Source organism: Myotis davidii, unplaced genomic scaffold (assembly GCF_000327345.1).
Source record: "Myotis davidii unplaced genomic scaffold, ASM32734v1 scaffold238, whole genome shotgun sequence".
NCBI classification, from domain to species: domain Eukaryota; kingdom Metazoa; phylum Chordata; class Mammalia; order Chiroptera; family Vespertilionidae; genus Myotis; species Myotis davidii.
The window spans coordinates 7,255,783-7,273,953 of NW_006293779.1; the positions used below are offsets into that span (position 1 = coordinate 7,255,783).

General features: G+C 35.7%; 1 protein-coding gene across 6 annotated transcripts in view; it reads left to right on the top strand.

The window, feature by feature from the left end:
* Positions 1 to 1,155: 1,155 nt before the first annotated feature.
* Positions 1,156 to 18,171, top strand: part of ATAD2B (ATPase family, AAA domain containing 2B) — a 103,165-nt gene continuing 86,149 nt past the window's right edge. For 2 of the 6 annotated variants that reach the window (XM_006767538.2, XM_015566396.1), the window contains exons 1-7: positions 1,156 to 1,301; positions 8,372 to 8,421; positions 8,776 to 8,929; positions 10,304 to 10,406; positions 11,241 to 11,349; positions 14,578 to 14,694; positions 16,614 to 16,689. In XM_006767538.2, coding sequence (XP_006767601.1) covers positions 8,832 to 8,929; positions 10,304 to 10,406; positions 11,241 to 11,349; positions 14,578 to 14,694; positions 16,614 to 16,689 — 503 coding nt within the window. In that variant the 5' untranslated portion in view covers positions 1,156 to 1,301; positions 8,372 to 8,421; positions 8,776 to 8,831. Of the gene's footprint in view, positions 1,309 to 6,765; positions 6,895 to 8,371; positions 8,445 to 8,775; positions 8,930 to 10,303; positions 10,407 to 11,240; positions 11,350 to 14,577; positions 14,695 to 16,613; positions 16,690 to 18,171 lie in introns of those variants that run through there. The other 4 variants (XM_015566393.1, XM_015566392.1, XM_015566395.1 and 1 more) reach the window with 4 other exon arrangements.

An 18,171-nucleotide genomic window follows, 5' to 3' on the forward strand; every position in this document is an offset into this window, starting at 1 on the left:
CATCAAATAGACCCAGAATGAAATTCATCCTTGGGAATGAAAGGCTTTGTACTCTTTACACTCAAGGTCATAAAAGATGGGGAAAGACTAAAGAACTGTGTTTTTTTAAATATATTTTATTGATTTTTCACAGAGAGGAAGGGAGAGGGATAGAGAGTCAGAAACATCAGTGAGAGAGAAACATCGATCAGCTGCCTCCTGCACATCTCCTACTGGGGATGTGCCTGCAACCCAGGTACATGCCCTTGACCAGAATCGAACCTGGGACCTTTCAGTCTGCAGGTCGACACTCTATCCACTGAGCCAAACCGGTTTTGGCTAAAGAACTGTTTTATATTGAAGGAGACAGAGATCTGATAACTAAATACAATATATATTCCTGGATAGGATCCTGAACCAGAAAGGAAAGAGAGACATGTTGGGACATTTGATAAAATTTCATGTGTCTGGATTCGCTCTGTGTTATGTCATTGTTAATTTCCTGATTAGGTAGCTTGTATGATGCTAATGTAACAAAGTGTCCTTGTTTTGGGAGGTACATGATGGAGTATTTAGGAGAAGAATGAGGAATCCTATATAATAAAGATGTAATATGCAAATGATCGTTATGCCGACGGTGCAACGACTGGATCACGGATCAGCAGGAGGGTTGGGCAGCGAGCTACAAGCGGGCGGTGGAGAGCTACAGGAGGGGGCAGGGCAGCAAACTATGGGGGGGATGGGGGTAGCTATAGGAGGGTAGGGCAGCAAAGGGTGGGGCAGAGAGCTATAGGAGGGGGCAGGGTAGCAAGCTATGAGGGGGGCGAGGGAGCTACAGGAGGGCGGGGCAGTCCGCGGAGAGCTACTTGAAGGTGGCAGCGAGCACTGGTGAGCTACTGGCGCATGGATTTGTGCGAAGGGCTACTAGTCATATCATAAAATGATGGTATACACACATCTTTTCTGTAGGCTTGAAACTGCTTTCAAATATAAACAACACAACATATTTTTCTAATTTTTGTTTCTGTAGTAACAGATTATTACATTATGTTACACTTGTAGAGTGATTCAGTAAATATTTATTGGTTGAATAAATACTGTACTTTATGCAATTTAACAATTCTGTGTGTTTTAATAGGAATAATAAATGCATTTTTCACTGTCTTTCAGAAATCTGAGGTTGATGGTAGTTTAAGTGATAGCCACGTGTCTCCTCCAGCCAAACGCACTTTGAAACAACCTGATTCTGTTTGCAAAGACAAATCAAAATCACGAAGTACTAGTCAACGAGAGGAATGGAATATACCAACTGGACAGTCCAGGTGAGAAGTGAGAACTCATTGATTATTTTTTCATGAATGATTTGATGGGATTTAGAGTTGATGTTAATGCTAATTTGCATAAATTGTAAAGCTGCTAGTATCTAAAAATACTTAAAAATTGTATTGAATTTACCTTATAATTTCTATATATAATTTCTTTCTAAATATGCCATAAGATATATTTGTTTTGTAGTATGTAATAGAAACTTATTACTAAAACAGTTTGATTTTGATAGTTCTTAAATATGCATATATATGTACAGTCCTGAAAAAAAATTAAAATATGTTTTTATTGACTTTAGAGAGAAAGGCGAGGGTGCGGGGGCGAGGGGGGGAGAGAGAGAGAGAGAGAGAGAGAGAAAGAAACATTGGTCAGCTGCCTCCTGCATGTCCCCTATTGGGGATTGAGCCCACAACTTGGGTATGTGCCCTGACCGGAATCGAACTGGCAACTTCCTAGTGCATGGGACAGCATTCAACCAACTGAATCACACCAGCTGGGCTAGTCCTGAAAATTTAAGTAAGAACATATGGTTAGAATTATTTTTTTTATTTGAAAATAGGTAAAATGTCTTCTTTCTAAAATTATTAAATACTAGAGACCTGGTAGGGTCCCTCAGCCTGGCCTGCGGGGTTGGGCTGAAACCAGCCTGAGGCACAGATTTGTCCAGGGTGTATCTGGCCTGTCTCACCCAGTCCCGATGGGCTGGAACCCAGCAGCAAGATAACCTACGTCAGAGTGTCTGCCCCCTGGTGGTCAGTGTGCATCATAGCAACTGGTTGAACGGTTGAACAAATGGTTACTTAGCATATTAGGCTTTTATTATATAGGATAGGATTCCACTTGAATTGATATACCAAAATATAATAACATCTAAATAAATGTTTAAAAGAAATCTTTTCATTTATCCCCATCCTTTCAACTTAAATTGCTTGTGTCTGATTTAATATGTAGCAGGACAGCTTAGTTTTACTTATCAAAGTAAATGGTAATAATTTAATGTAGCTAGGATAAACACACACACAGAAGATTTAAACTTTGAACTCAGAATTTTGGCTTCTCTTTTCTCCAAAGTCTTTGATAGAGAAGTGCTAATATGCTGATGGCAGATAAAAATAAAAGGGAAATTCTTTGGTTGCATTTATCCTTGAAGTATTTAAAAATATTTTGATTCTTTCTCTCTCTCTCTCTCTCTCTCTCTCTCTCTCTTTCTCTCTCATAGGGTGTCCCCAGCCTTTCTCTCTATACACACACACACACACACACACACACACACACACACATATACACACACTAGAGGCCTGGTGCATGAAATTCGTGCATGGGTAGAACCCCTAGGCCTGGCTGGCTATCAGGGCCGATCTGTGGGGTGACTGGTGGGGCGATTGGGGGGCCCCCCGCTGGCACCTGCCTTGGCTGGCCTGGGGCCTGTGGGCTGGGGGCAGCTCCTGTGTTGAATGTCTGCCCCCTGGTGGTCAGTGCACACTATAGTGACCGGTCGTTCAGCCGATCATTCTGCCATTCGGTCGGTTTGCATATTAGGCTTTTATTATATAGGATTCTTTTTTTTAAATTGAATTTTTGAGAGGGAGAAACAACGATTTGTTCTACTTATTTATGCATTCATTGGTTTTTTTTTGTATGTGCCCTGACTAAGGGTTGAACCCACAACCTTGGCATTTTGTGGTGATGTTCTAACCAACTGACCTACCTGGCCAGGGCCTATATATATTTTCTTTAATGAAAAATATTTTTGGGGTTATATAAACTTTGATAGGCAGTGCACATTTACAAAGAATGTTACCTGTTTTAGTATGGTCTAGAACAGCCGTGGGCAAACTACGGCCCGCGGGCCAGATCCAGCCTGTTTGAAATGAATAAAACTATTGAAAAAAAAAGACTGTACCCTTTTATGTAATGATGTTTACTTTGAATTTATATTAGTTCACACAAACACTCCATCCATGCTTTTGTTCCGGTCCTCCAGTCCAGTTTAAGAACCCATTGTGGCCCTCAAGTCAAAAAAGTTTGCCCACCCCTGGTCTAGAAAGTACCACTTTATTTAAAAATTCTTTTCTTTCTTTTTATTTTTAAATATTAAAAAATTCTGTTTTCCATTATAATTGATAATTCAATATCATATTAGTTTCAGGTGTACAGCATAGTGGAATTAAAAATTTTTTATTTTTTATTGTCTGAGAACTAAGTAGAAAAATTCAGGAATTATAGTCTGTTGATTCTTCCTCCCTCCCCCCTTTTCTCATACTCATTCATATGTGAGATGAAACAGATCCAGATCACTATAATGATATTTCTCAAGATGAGTACTTCCCTTTAATTACACTTCTAGATTTGATCTCTCTGTTATATTCTGTCTCTTGCATTTATTTAGTAAGTGAATTAGGCTTTTTTTAGATAAATGTTGCTAAAAGATGTTCTTTTAGTGTTGAAGTTTGACCTTTAATTGTAAGATAATTTTAACAGTCTGATTCAAATCTGAGGATGTAATACACTAGATTTCCCACATCTTCGCCATTCAGAAAGCTTTTATGTAAATTGACATCTTTCATATAAAAAGACGTCAAAAATTTTTGGGGGGATAGTTTTGATTACATTTAGGTACATTAAAGTAAGATACTCCTTTTAAAAAAAGCTAAATACATTTTGAATAAAAAGCTTACATAATGGATGGTAACAAAATTTACTATTTCTGTTTTGGCAGAAGAATAATGTTTAGCATTTCACATTTTAAAAAGTTTTCAGAGTTAAACTTTCATCTAGGAATGTAAGTGCTACACTGTTACAATCTTTTGGTTTTGTATGACTTGAAAAGAAAATGCTATGTGACTTATTAGATGTAACAAAATTGAATGTTAAGCAAAACTTTTAGCTAAATATATTTTATATTTTGAGATAGCATAAATACAAATATCAGTATTTATTTTTAGGTTTCTGGTTGTTTTTATGTCATGAACCTAAGAATCCTGATTCTTTATTTTGTAATCTAAGCTCGTATGAGCATTAAGGGTAAATTATGGAATTTCTTTCATAAAAATAATTCCTTAGAAATACATTTCATTTTGAGAAAAATTGAATATAGATAAAACTTAGTATTAGCTATGAAAAATAATGAATCTTTTTTTTTTTTTTTTTGCTTGAGGAAAGCTACAGTTTAATGAGGCCAAAATAAAAACATTCTATGAATCCAATCCAGCTGTGTGGATATTTCCTGCCAAAAAGGTGTAGGAGTTGGAGTAGTAGGGGATGTGCATGAATGTGAATGTGAATGGATGTCTGGAGGCAATAATGAATCTTTAAAATAATTTTTCTTTATTGATTTCAGAGAGGAAGGGAGAGGTAGAGAGAGATAGAAACATTAATGATGAGAAAGAATCATTGATCAGCTGCCTCCTGCATGCCCCACACTGGGGATCGAGCCTGCAACCCGGGCATGTGCCCTTGACTGGAATCAAACCTGGGACCCTTCTATCCTCAAGTCACTGCTCTATCCACTGAGCCAAACTAGCTAGGGTGAAAGATAATGAGTCCTTTGGACTTTCTAAAGACCAAAATTCTTTAAAGAAATTACTGTTGATTGGTAAAATGATTTCTTTTTAGAGACTAGTAATTGATGAAGAGAGAGGTAAAAGTGAAACTAGAATTTCAAAGTCTTCATAAAAGATTTGAAATTGATTGAGTTTTCTTTTGGGGAGAAATTGGGCATATATATTTGGAGGTCCAAGTTCATCAGTGTAATTATAATGATTGATCATTTTTTGTAAATTGAGGATTTTGTTTGATCAAAAAGTATTTAGCATATGTTCTTTATCTTATACATAGAAACTCACACATATACATGCTAACCTAGATAGATGTTGGCACTTACAAATATTTTTTATTTTTATTTTTTTCAAATATTTTGAGTAGAGTACCATTTTACTGACTCTTGTCAGCTGACATTTAGCCAGTAGACATTTATTTAACTTGGAGACCTGGTGTGTTGTAGGCAGCTTGGGGAAAGTGGCATGCATTTGATGTTTCTGGAATAATAAAAGGGCATACTCTAAGATACAAAATTAAATCTTTGATAAGACAAACTGTAAACTTAAATGTATTACACATGAAAAACTTGTTTTGTCATCAGATGATGAGAGAATAATGAGATTAAGTGAAATATAACCAGCTATGTTAGACTGCTGAGGCAAATTGGAATTGAAGGGTGATAGTGCTTAAGGTTTTCCAAAATGAGACATTTACTGAATTGAGGTTTAAAACCCTCTAAATCATTAAATGCCTTGTGTTTATATGGGGAATGAGAATAAGAAATGCTTTTTAAATCTGGTAGTTGCTACAGATAATTAAAGGTTTAAAAAAGTGTAATATAAAAAACACAACAATAAAAAAACTCTAATATAATGATCATCTAATATAAAGTGATACTGTCTCCATTTAAAAAATTTAGGAAACAGATATAGGGAAATATTCCCCATTAAATTCTCCTTTTTAAAAATAAACAAAGGAGACTTTATAATTATAAAGTGTTTCTTGGAGGATTCATTTAAGTAGTGAACCTGGTTACATTTTAACTAATCAAATTTTTTCCTCCAAAATATGTTTTTATTGATTTGAGAGAGAGAAAGAAAGGGAGAGGGAGGCACAGAGAGAGAGAGAGAGAGAGAGAGAAAGAGAGAGAGAGTAAGAGAGAGAGAAACATTGATGTGAGAGAGAAACATCAACCAGTTGTTTCCCCTATGTATCTTGACAGAGGATCAAATCTGCAACCTGGGTATGTGTCCTGACCTTGAATCGAACCTTTTGGTGAATGGAACAACATTCAATCAACTGAGCCACACTCTGGCCAGGGCTTAAGTAATTAACTTTTGGGAACATTGATTCAAGAGACTTTTTAGACACATAATATTGTATAGTCAGGCCAACCCTTAAAATCTCAGTATTCTCTCTTTATAGACAGAGTATTTAATTTTATCTCCTTTAAAAAAAAATTTCTCTCTTTTATAAGAGAAATGATAATGGTAAAATGATGACATTAATATGTAATTGTAAGATAATTAGATTGAAGAACATGTGTTCCCTTCCTCCCATAAAACATCTCTCATTAGCAAAGAAGTAAAAGCCAACTAAGTATTGTTTCTTCAGAGGGACAAAAAACTTATTGTGCTTTTACCCACAAGTGACGTTGCTATTGTTCAGAAAAGTTTTAGATTTCTTTTATAGAAATATATTTTAGGGTTAACGTCTTATTCTTTTAATTCAAGTGTGTATAATTTTAACCATTTAGTTTTTTAAAATATATTTTTATTGATTACAGACAGGAAGGAAGAGGGAGAGAGAGATAGAAATATCAATGATGAGAGAGAATCATTGATTGGCTGCCTCCTGCATAGCCCCAACTGGGGTTTGAGCCTGCAACCAAGGCACGTGCCCTTGACTGGGAATTGAACCCAGGACCCTTCATTCTGCAGGCCAACGCTTTATCCACTGAGTCAAACCAGCCAGGGATAACCATTTAGTTTTGCATGCAACTAAAATTCATTTGGAGCCAAGATTTGTGAATAAATTGATCAGACTGAGGTAATGTTATGTTGGGTTCAAAGCCAAAGTATATTTATGAATAAAATAGATTTTTAAATTTGGTTTTAAGTGGATTTTGAGATTGATTGTAGAGAATTCTACATGTGTAATCTAAAGAATGTCCTGTTAATACATCAGTTTCATTACTTTATACTCAAATTCATATGCCAGGAGAATTGTGTACTTGGTATACAAAGGTGCTAAAAATGAAATACTTTCCAAGAGGTAGTATATTAGAAAAAGATAGTTTTGTTGTTTTCTGGGGGAAAGGAGAGCTGGAGTTTTTGTTTTTGTTTTCTCTACAGTCTGAAGACAGATAGTAGTTTGAGTTTTTGTTCATATATATTTTTTAAAATATATTTTATTGATTTTTTACAGAGAGGAAGGGAGAGAGACAGAGAGTTAGAAACATCAATGAGAGAGAAACATCGATCAGCTGCCTCCTGCACATCTCCCACTGGGGATGCGCCCGCAACCCGGGTACATGCCCTTGACTGGAATCGAACCCGGGACCTTTCAGCCCACAGGCCACGCTCTATCCACTGAGCCAAACCGGCCTAGGCTTTGTTCATATATTTTAATCATCCTAGCTGTGACCTTTATTAGGCGGGGATATTTACAATGAACAATTATAACACTTAACATTTATGATTTAACACAAAGAGCTACGAAGTAACTAAAAACATTAGAATATTTTAGTTAAAAAATTGTGCAAACCACATAAATAGTAGAAGGTAGTTATAAATATTAACTATTTTCTAAATGTCCTCCCATTGTTTTTTTTCTTTGAAAATGATTATTGTTGGGTTAAAAAAAATACTTCGATAACTTTATACTGACAGCTCTTTATTCTGTAACAATTTAGTTTTTGAGCTTTCTAATTATAGTTAGGTGTATGGTGACTGTTTCCTTAAGTCTTTATGTTTTGATGACCATGTAAGTATCTAACATTTGTCTTCCTCCACCCAAGAGAGAGAATTATACAATGACTGTTTTGAGAAAGTAGTTGAGTTTTTATTTTCAGTTTAGAATGTGTAATAAAATATTTGAATAAATTATTATATGGTATTGGTGTTCAGTACTTTTTTTTCTTACAAATTACTGTTTGAATAAATTTGTTATTGTTTCAATTTTATTTTGTCAACCAAATCAATAGTAAATGTCTGTGACAATTGCTACTAATGGCCTCAGTTAATTTATGGCATATGTTAGGCTTAAGCCTTTTATTTGGATTTAATTTACAGAGTTAAAGAGATAATAAGTTCTATTATTAAAGCTGTTCTTGAAGTAATGAAATGACTCAGTATATTTTATTAATTGGTATATTATCAATGTTAGAGTAAAAAAAGTCTTTACTCTTAAATAAAGTAATACTATATTACATTTTAAAGATTAAAATGATTCCACCAGTATTGCATTTCTTGCTCCTTTAAGTGAATATTGATATGTTTGCATATTAAATATAATTGTGTTTTAGGTTAACTTCTCAGCCTGGTGCTACATTACCAAACGGACATAGTAGTCTATGTGAGTATTCTATTATGAAACTGGTTAGTATTGAAATTCTTTTAATGTTGTTAGAATTAAAGCATTTAATGTGGGTAAACAGAGTGATTTACTAGTATGCTCAGCAAATGACTGGATTTCAGTCACAGTAAATACATATGTAATTGTTAAGTGTTGAAAAATCCATATGAGGGAAATAATTTAAATTATTAAGACAGATTGTAAACATTTATAGAAATGTTAGATTATTGGATATTAAAGCCATTTAAGAGGTTATATTAAACCTCTTGTTGTCTTTTAAAAGTAATGTTTTGATTTTTTCCCTCTCTTTTTATACTCTGTACTTTGAAATGAGAATTATCTCTCTTTTTGTAGCCCTTCGAAGCCATCCCCTTCGAGGGGAAAAGAAGGGAGATGGAGACCTTTCTTGTATGAATGGTGACATGGAAGTCAGAAAAAGTTGTCGTTCCAGGAAAAACAGATTTGAAAGCGTGAACCAGAGTTTGTTATTTGATCAACTAGTAAATAGGTATGAATGCTTATTTAGTAAGCAGTTTCATTTAATTATTTGATTTTAAAAAATAATTTTTAAAATTGATTTCAGAGAGGGAGAGAGAAAGAGAGAGAGAAACATCAGTGATGAGAATCATCAATTGGCTGCCTCCTGCATGCCTCCCACTGGGGATGGAGCCCGCAATCTGGGCATATACCCTGACTGGGAATTGAACTTGTGACCTCCTGGTTCATAGGTCGACACTCAACCACTGAACCACACTGTCTGGGCTAATTATTTGATTTTTAAGACAGTTATGCTTTTAAAAACAACTTAGGCACTGACTTAGTAATAAATATAATTATTTTATAACAATTTGAATTAACAGTGGTTAGCAGTGATTGTCAGTTTCTAGTCAGTTTACTAAATTTAATATAATTTATGTAATAGTTAAAAATTTTCTGTTAATTAAGCTTTTATGCATAGTGAGATACTATAAAAATAATTTTATTCTGTCTTTACTATAGTCATTTAATATTTATAGTCATTTAACATTTGTAGCTTTGACAATTTTCAAACAACATTAAGTTCCATTATTAATATATAATTTGCTTAGTTAAGATTTTGAATTGATAATCTTTTTAAGACTGGGTATGTGGGATGTAGCTAGTGAGCAAGCCTAGCTGATTGCTCAGCATCAACATCCAATGAAACGTTATTCTTCTCAGGTAATAGATTATCATACTTAATTCTTGCAAATACCTGGAGAAGGGAGGTCAGTATAATCTCTATTTGATAGGAGAGGAAATTATATTCTGTAGTGGTAATATCAAGTTTGAGTATTACTTATTATTTTTACTTCTATTATTTTTTATATTTCTATTACAGTTTACATTCAATATTATTTGTATTAGTTTCAGATGTACCTTTGTTAGATACTTAGACCAGTGTCTGGAAACAAAGTGTTTGAAAGGTGAAATGTTCTAATGTCAGCATGTATTTTGTGGATGTCAGTATTCTCTAATTTATAGGAAGACCTGTTCTGTTACCTTATTGGCTTTAAACTTTTTACAAATTCTATTCTGTATAATCATAACATCATCTTCAAATAAAAAGATTAAATTAGTTACTTTGTGCCTTGGATCTGGTAGTCAATTTTTTTAGTGGCATTGTGGATTTGAATATTTTGGAGCCTTATAAACAAAAGTCTTCTATTAAGTTTTACTTAAATAAATATATTAAGGTAGAAGGTCTTTTGGTTCTGATGGGCCCCAATTCAAAGAGGGATGTTATAAACAGTTACATATCAGAGATGATTTAGTTATGCTTTGGTGAAGATCTCTTTTATGTGGATGACACAGTGTATGGTTCCACAATTGTCTAAACCCTAGTTTTATTATGTGATTATAGTACTGCTGAAGCTGTACTGCAAGAAATGGACAACATTAACATTAGACGGAATCGTCGATCAGGAGAAGTAGAACGACTTCGAATGTGGACAGATACAGAATTTGTGAGTATACTTAAACAACATTTGCAATTTTTAATTTCTACTGAGGAATAAAAAGGGAGAGTCAACAGCATTTGGACTTTCTTGAATTAATAGAATTTTTCCTTCTTCATTTTTACCTTGCGACTTTTTTGCTTTCTTGCTTCTTTTATTCCATTCCCTACTTGCCACAATTCCTCTAAAAATTCTCTCTCTACTTTTTCCAGAATAGTCATCTGAAAATACAGTTCTGATTTTGTAACTTTTCTGATGTGAACCTTTAATGGTTTTTTTTATTGTGTACTGAATTAATTAAAAATATTTTGGCTTTCATAATCTGTTTTCAACTTTTATCTTCTCAACACTATTGCCCAAATACAAACAAATCATTCTTGTTCATCTGTCTTTTACTTCTCTTAATACTTCTGGTTAGGGACTGATGTAATCCTTCCTTGTTTCAAGGTTCATTTCAAATGTTGCCTCGCTTCCCTGCCCTTATCAAGAAGACATTGTCTCTTTGAATTCTACTTTGTACCTTTCTTTTTGGCGTTTAACTTCGTTTACTTTCTTTTATAGTTACCTGTGATTTGTTTCATCTTACTAGCCTGTAATTTGCTTGCAGGAGACAGTATTCCATGGCATTATAGTTTACAATTTTCAAATATTTTATAAGCTTTGTTTGTTTATTCTCTTGTCCCTTATATTTATTGAATTCAGGGAGCTCTGTTTTCATGAATCGGTGCCTTGTAAATAGGCGCTCAGTGAATTTTATTGAGTAGGCATGTCCCATTGGGTTATACTATTTATTGCCAGGAATAAATTCCATGTTAATATTTGACAGATTTCTTTCTTTAAAAGGAAAACATGGATATGTATTCAAGAGTGAAAAGGCGAAGAAAGTCACTGAGAAGAAATAGTTATGGGATACAAAATCATCATGAAGTCTCTACTGAAGGTGAAGAAGAAGGTTTGTAAAACACTTTATGAAATAATATACTAAAAAGTTTAGGTGGAAGAAAAGAAAAATATATACAAGTAACATATGTGTAATATTGCCAAGTAGGTGATTTTTGGCTGTAGAGGTCTATATCTTGTATAATTTGAAATAATTTTTATTCCACTGGCATTCTGAGTTTTTATTTTCTGCATTGGAAAAGTGCCGTTACTGTACTTTCTACATTGTTGTAATGTATCTTATTAGTAGCTATTGATAATCCTTAATGACCTAATTTGGCATTTGCCATGAGCTGATTTGCTTGTTAGGTCAGGCCTCTTTTGTATTTAGGTACTCTCCAATCAGAAGCCTCTATCCAGAATCACCTTTTGTCCATAATCTCTAAATCTCTGATTACTGTATTTGGGTCCCAAATTTAGTTATGGACTGAGGAGTATACTACTGTTTTTTTCTGAGGCATGTCTAGGTTCTGAACGGAAGAACCCAAATTTGTAGGGCTGGAGCTGGAACATGATGAAAGTATGTTTGCCCCAAGGATTATAAATTAATGACCGGTACATCTAGAGGAATTAATTCTGTAGGAGTTAATCTTCTTTATTGAAATGGATTTTCAGATGATTTGGTGTATTGTAAATGCCAGGTACTTGTATTTTACTAGGCAATTTTACTCGTTCTCACTGTTCGTATAGCTTAGAGAAGAACAGGTTTGTTGCTCTTATTCTGTAATTAATATATTATTAGCAAGTTATGAAGAACTGATATTTCTAATGAAGGTACTTTATTGAACAAATATTGTTCACGGTGAGGGCGGCGGGTGGGGGATCCCTCAGCCTGACCTGCACCCTTTGCAATCTGGGAGCACTCGCCAATCCAGGAGCCCTGATGGCTTAGGCCAGCCTTGGGCAAACTACGGCCCACGGGCCGGATCCGGCCCATTTGAAATGAATAAAACTAAAAAAGAAAGACCGTACCCTTTTATGAAATGATGTTTACTTTGAATTTATATTAATTCACACAAACACTCCATCCATGCTTTTGTTCCGGCCCTCCGGTCCAGTTTAAGAACCCATTGTGGCCCTTGAGTCAAAAAGTTTGCCCACCCCTGGCTTAGGCCCACTCCCCGTGGTTCTCCGTTCTCTGAGGGGCCTGGCTGTTCTGTGCCCGTTGCCCAGAGGCCCTCCACGGCCAGGGCGGAATGCTTGCCTTGTTGCTGCAGCGACGAAGCAAGCATTCCACCAGGCCTCTAATGCTGCCCACTCTCAGCGGCCGTCCCCCCAGGACTGGGGGACTCCGGTGGGGCTGAGGGGACTGGGCGCTTCCATGTTGTGGCTATGGGTGCCGCTATCTTTGTGATGGAGTGATGGTTAATTTGCATATTACCCTTTTATTAGATAGGATTTTTGCCTTTTTATTAACTGAACATCTTTGTGGAGTTTCCAAAGTAGATTGGACATATACAGCATTTCCTCCCATAGTAAATAGTATTATTGTGCAGGCATTTTTTCAAAAAAATATTTTTGAAGGTTTAGGAAAAATAATTGGGCATAAATAATTAATAGTATTATTTAGGTAAGTAATATTTTATTGGCTGATTTTTTTTATACCCTAATAATAAAAAATTTAAAAACTTAGAATAAGCTTTCAGATGTTATGAGTAAACTGTAAAGTCCTTTGCATTTTTAGTCTCCTATTTCACTCAGCATCACTGGCAATTTAATTTTCCTGTGCCTTTATATGACTGCATTGTATTGACAGTTCTTGTGGTTAAAAACTTAATCCTAAAGTATATTGTACTTAAGGACAATAAGCCTATAAATTTTCATTAGATTTTTATTTTAAACTGTAAATAGATGTCACATCATAGCTATAGCCAAACAGTTTTTTAAACCACTGTAAAAAAAATAAACTTTTTATATTTATGTATATTATAATTTAGTTTCTTACATTTATAGCTAGGTGAATTATCATAAAACAATCACTAATATCAAGAAATAACCTATAGTATTATCAATACCCTGGAAGCCTGTTTCATGCTCCCTCCCAATTCTTACCTGCATTTTCTTACCAAATATAATTAGTCCATGCTTACCTGTTGTCAACAGGCCTAACAAACTATTATACTGCCAACAAAAATTGCTTTTGCTGTAACATTAGTAATTATCTTGTAAACATATTTTTTAAACTACCAAGTGGTATTTGAATACTAACCTAATCCAGAGGTTAATTGGACATTGAATAAAGTTTGCTGTAGTAAAATGCTTAATCATGAGCAAATCAAGAGATCAAATATGATCATATTGATATATTTAGCACATAACTATACTGATGATTTATTTGTAGGAAAGGCATTTTACATCTATCTAGGTTGATTTTTTTTGTTGTCGTTAATCCTCACCCGAGGATATTCTTCCATTGATTTTTAGGGAGAGTGGAAGTGAGAAGGAAAAACAGAGAGAAACATCGATGTGAGAGAAACACATTGATTGGTTGCCTCCTGCATGAGCCCTGACCAGGGTCCGGCTGGGGAGGAGTCTGCAACTGAGGTATGTGCCCATTGACTGGAATTGAACCTTTGGTCCACAGGTGGTTGTTCTATCCACTGAGCCAAACCTGCTAGGGCTATATTGATTTTTAATTATATTGATTTATGCTATATGATACAGAATTGATATTTTTAATTGTCACCTTTACAGAGTAAAAGATAAAATGTAGCCCCTGCCAGGCTGGTGTGGCTCAGTGGTTGAGCATTGACCTATGAACCAGGAGGTTACGGTTCGATTCTGGGTCAGGGCGCATGTCTGGTTGCAGGCTCGATCCCCCAGTGTGGGGTGTGCAGAAGGCAGCTGATCCATGATTTTCTCACATCATTGATGTTTCTATCTCTCTCTCCCTCTCCTCTCCTCTCTGAAATCAATAAACATATATTTAAAAAAAATGTAACCCCTAGCTGGTGCGGCTTAGTTGTTTGAACGTCACTGGCTTACGGGCTCGATTCCCAATCAGAGCACATGCCCAGGTTTCAGGCTTGATCCCCAATTGGGGTGTGTGCAGGAGGCAGCCAATCAATATTTCTCTCTCACACCGATGTTTCTTTTTCTCTCCCTCTTCCTCCCTCTCTCTAAAAATCAACAAAATTATATTTAAAAATAATAATTAATAAAATATAAATATTCAGTTCTAGAGTGGACCAATCCTAGGGATTAAAACTGTTTTTTTTTCCTTTTGTGTGTGTGAAACTAGAATCTCAAGAGGAGGATGGAGATATAGAAGTTGAAGAGGCAGAAGGAGAAGAAAATGATAGACCATATAATTTGAGACAAAGAAAAACAGTGGATCGATATCAAGCACCTCCAATAGGTAGTAGACACTAAATAACTTCTTTGTTTTTGTCATTGGTAGCTTATTCTGCTTCATCTCTTTAAAAAATTAGTGTTGCTGAATTTAAAAGAATGAAAACTCTTGTAGGTTCCAGATATCTTTTCCTATATGTGCTTCTATTTATAATACAATGGAAAGAAAATTTAAGTATGTAGTTGCAATATATAATTACATAGAGCAGGTACATTTTATTTAAAGAACCTTAAACTTAGTAATAAATACTGCTTTGTTTTTGTGTTACTTTATAGTTTATTGAGCACTTTCAATTACAGCAGTTCTTTAGGGCAAGTATTTCTATGTTCCCAGTAGTTGAGTAACTTAGTCACAAAAGTGGTGCATGGCTGCAGCTTGGCCAGTAACATAGGGGTTTATTTTTAATTTTTATTATTTTTGAAAAGAAAAATGTTTAAATCTAATGGACATGTAATAAATTCTACAGGTACTATCTTATTGACTTTTTCCAGCTCTTGGGAAATTCCGCCACTATTGATTCCCTTTGAAGTTTTAAAAATTGAGATATAATTCACATATCATGAAATTCACCATTTTTGCTGGCTTTTAATATGTACACTTCATTGGTTTTTCATATATTCACTAGAGTGTGCAGTCATCAGCCCTATATAATTTTAGAACATTTTATTACTTCACACTCCCCCCTCCCCAGTCATCACCATTATCTAATTCCAGAACATTTTATTACTTCCACACCCGCCCCCTCTCCCCTCACCCAGCTCTTGGTAACTACTAATGTACCTTCTGTCTCTATAGATTTGCTTGTATGTGACCTTTTATATTTAACTTCTTTCACATAGCATAATGCTTTCAAGGAAGAACCTAGATCTTTTTACTCAAAACCTTTATTTTCTAAAACAATGATTGATTCTCTGAAAGGGATCTATCAGAGTTATCTTATTAGAAGCTTGCCCAAGTATGAGGCTTCTTATCTACCACAGTTAAGAGTCACTGTCACAGATAGTCCTGTTAATAATGGGCGAGGTGTGTTGGGACAGAGAAAAGACTGTGAGCCATTTGTCTAGATTAAAAAAAACACTTATTGAGGTATAACTGAATTACAGTCCATTGCCATTACGCATATTTATACAGCTATCACAGTTAAGACAATATGTTTTTTGACTCCCAAAATTTCATCCTGCCTGTTTATAATCTACTCCTAACCTCCTTGTGCCTCCCTGCTTCCAATCCTCAGGTAGCCACTGATCTGATCTGCTTTCTTTCACTATAGATTAGTTTATATTTTATTATATACAGAATATAGTACATATGCTTTTTTTGTCTTCTTTCATTCAGCATAATTATTGTAAGACTGATCCATGTTATTGAACATAACAATAGTGTGCTTTTTATTGCTGAGTAGCATTCCGTTGAATGAATATATCACACTTTTATTTATCTGTTCATTTGTTTTATGGACATTGGGATTGTTGACATTCTAGTGTTGGCTATTATAAATGAAGTTGTTATGAACATTCATGTGCAAATCATTGTTTAAACAAAGCTTTAATTTTTCTTATAATCATTCTTTTTTATGGCTGGAATGTCTAGGTTTTATAGTTAGGATTTGCCAATGTTATCTCTGGTGAAGTGTCTGTTCAAATCTCTTATGCATTTTTTCAGTTGAGTTGTTTATTTTCTTATTAAGTTTTGAGAGTTCCCCATGCGTTCTGGATATCAGTCCTTTATCAGATATGTGATTTGCACATATTTTCTCAGTTTATAACTTGTTTTTTTTATTGTCTTCATAGTGTCTTTCAAAGAGCAGAATTTTGTGATTTTTAAGAACTCCAATTTATCAATTTAATAGTTTTTTTTACTCCTTTAATTTATCAACTTATGATTTATTATTAGTTATTTCTATATTATCCTGTTTTTTTTTAAAGTACCAGCTCATCAAAAAAAGAGGGAAAACACGCTGTTTGATATTCACAGATCTCCAGCAAGAAGAAGCCATATCAGGTATGTTTTGTTGGTTTTTGAAAGGAAGAAATATTTACATCTGTCATTTATATATGTCCTTTAAATCATACATAACATAATGGCTTATAATTACAGTATAGGTATTGATAGTGTAAATCAGCGGTTCTCAACCTGTCGGTTGCGACCCCTTTGGGGGTCGAACGACCCTTTCACAGGGGTCGCCTAAGACCATCGGAAAACACATAATTACATATTGCTTTTGTGATTAATCACTATGCTTTAATTATGTTCAATTTATAACAATGAAAATACATCCTGCATATCAGATTTACATTACGATTCATAACAGTAGCAAATTTACAGTTATGAAGTAGCAACAAAAATAATTTTATGGTTGGAGGTCACCACAATGTGAGGAACTGTATTAAAGGGTCACGGCATCAGGAAGGTTGAGAACCACTGGTGTAAATGATAATGCCATTGAGGGATTAAATAGTGTTTTTCTTTTTCTATTTTATTTCTCTATTATAGTTGATATTTGATATATTTTATATTAGTTTTAGGTGTACAGCATAATGGTTAGACAGTTATATATAAATTATAAGTGAGCCCCTTCTCCCATCCCGATAACTCAGGTACCCATTTGGCATCATACATAGTTATTACAATACTAGTGGCCCGGTGCACGGATTCATGCACATTGAAAGGAAATTAATTAGAAGGTGGCCAGCAGGGCGTGACTGGGCAAGACAGGCTGGACACACCCTGGAGCCAACCTCCCGCGACCCCTCTCCAGCCAGCCGCACCTGGGGCGGTGGCAGCTTGAAGAGCAGTGGTGGCTCGAAGGGCATCTATGGGGTGAGCAGGGTCCCTCTGGCAGGTGGAGTCCCTTGGCCTGGCCTGCGGGGATCGGGCCGAAACCAGCTCTCTGACATTCCCTGAGGGGTCCCGAAGTGTGAGAGGGCACTCTGCAAAGTTACTGTTGTACAAGGTGTGGAATGCAAATGCAAGTGTGCAGTAAACCAGATTCGGGGCCGACAGTGCCCCAGCTACAACATAACCCACAGTCGCAGGTGGAATCATGCGGCCCTGCGAGGAATTGGGCTCCCTCCTCTCTGGTTCTGGGGCAGGTTACCTGAGAACCGCCGCTGCAAAGTCACCGCAGTTCGGCAACTCCTTGTTGAGCGTCTGCCCCCTGGTGGTCAGTGTGCATCATACCTGTGGCCTGTCGCTTAGCCTTTTATATATATAGACTAGAGGACCAGTGCACGAATTTGTGCACGGGTGGGGTCCCTTGGCCCAGCCAGCAATTGGGGCCATCTCACCCAGTCCCAGTGAGGGCCGGCTGGCTGGGGAGTGACCACGGGAGGGCTCCAGGGTATGCCCGGCCCTCTTGCCCAGCCCCGATTGGTCTGGCCCTTGGTGGTTGGTGCGCGTCATAGCGACTGGTAGAGCAGTCGACCAATCGGTCGGACACTTAGCATATTATGGTTTTATTATCTAGGATTTTAAAAGATAGTT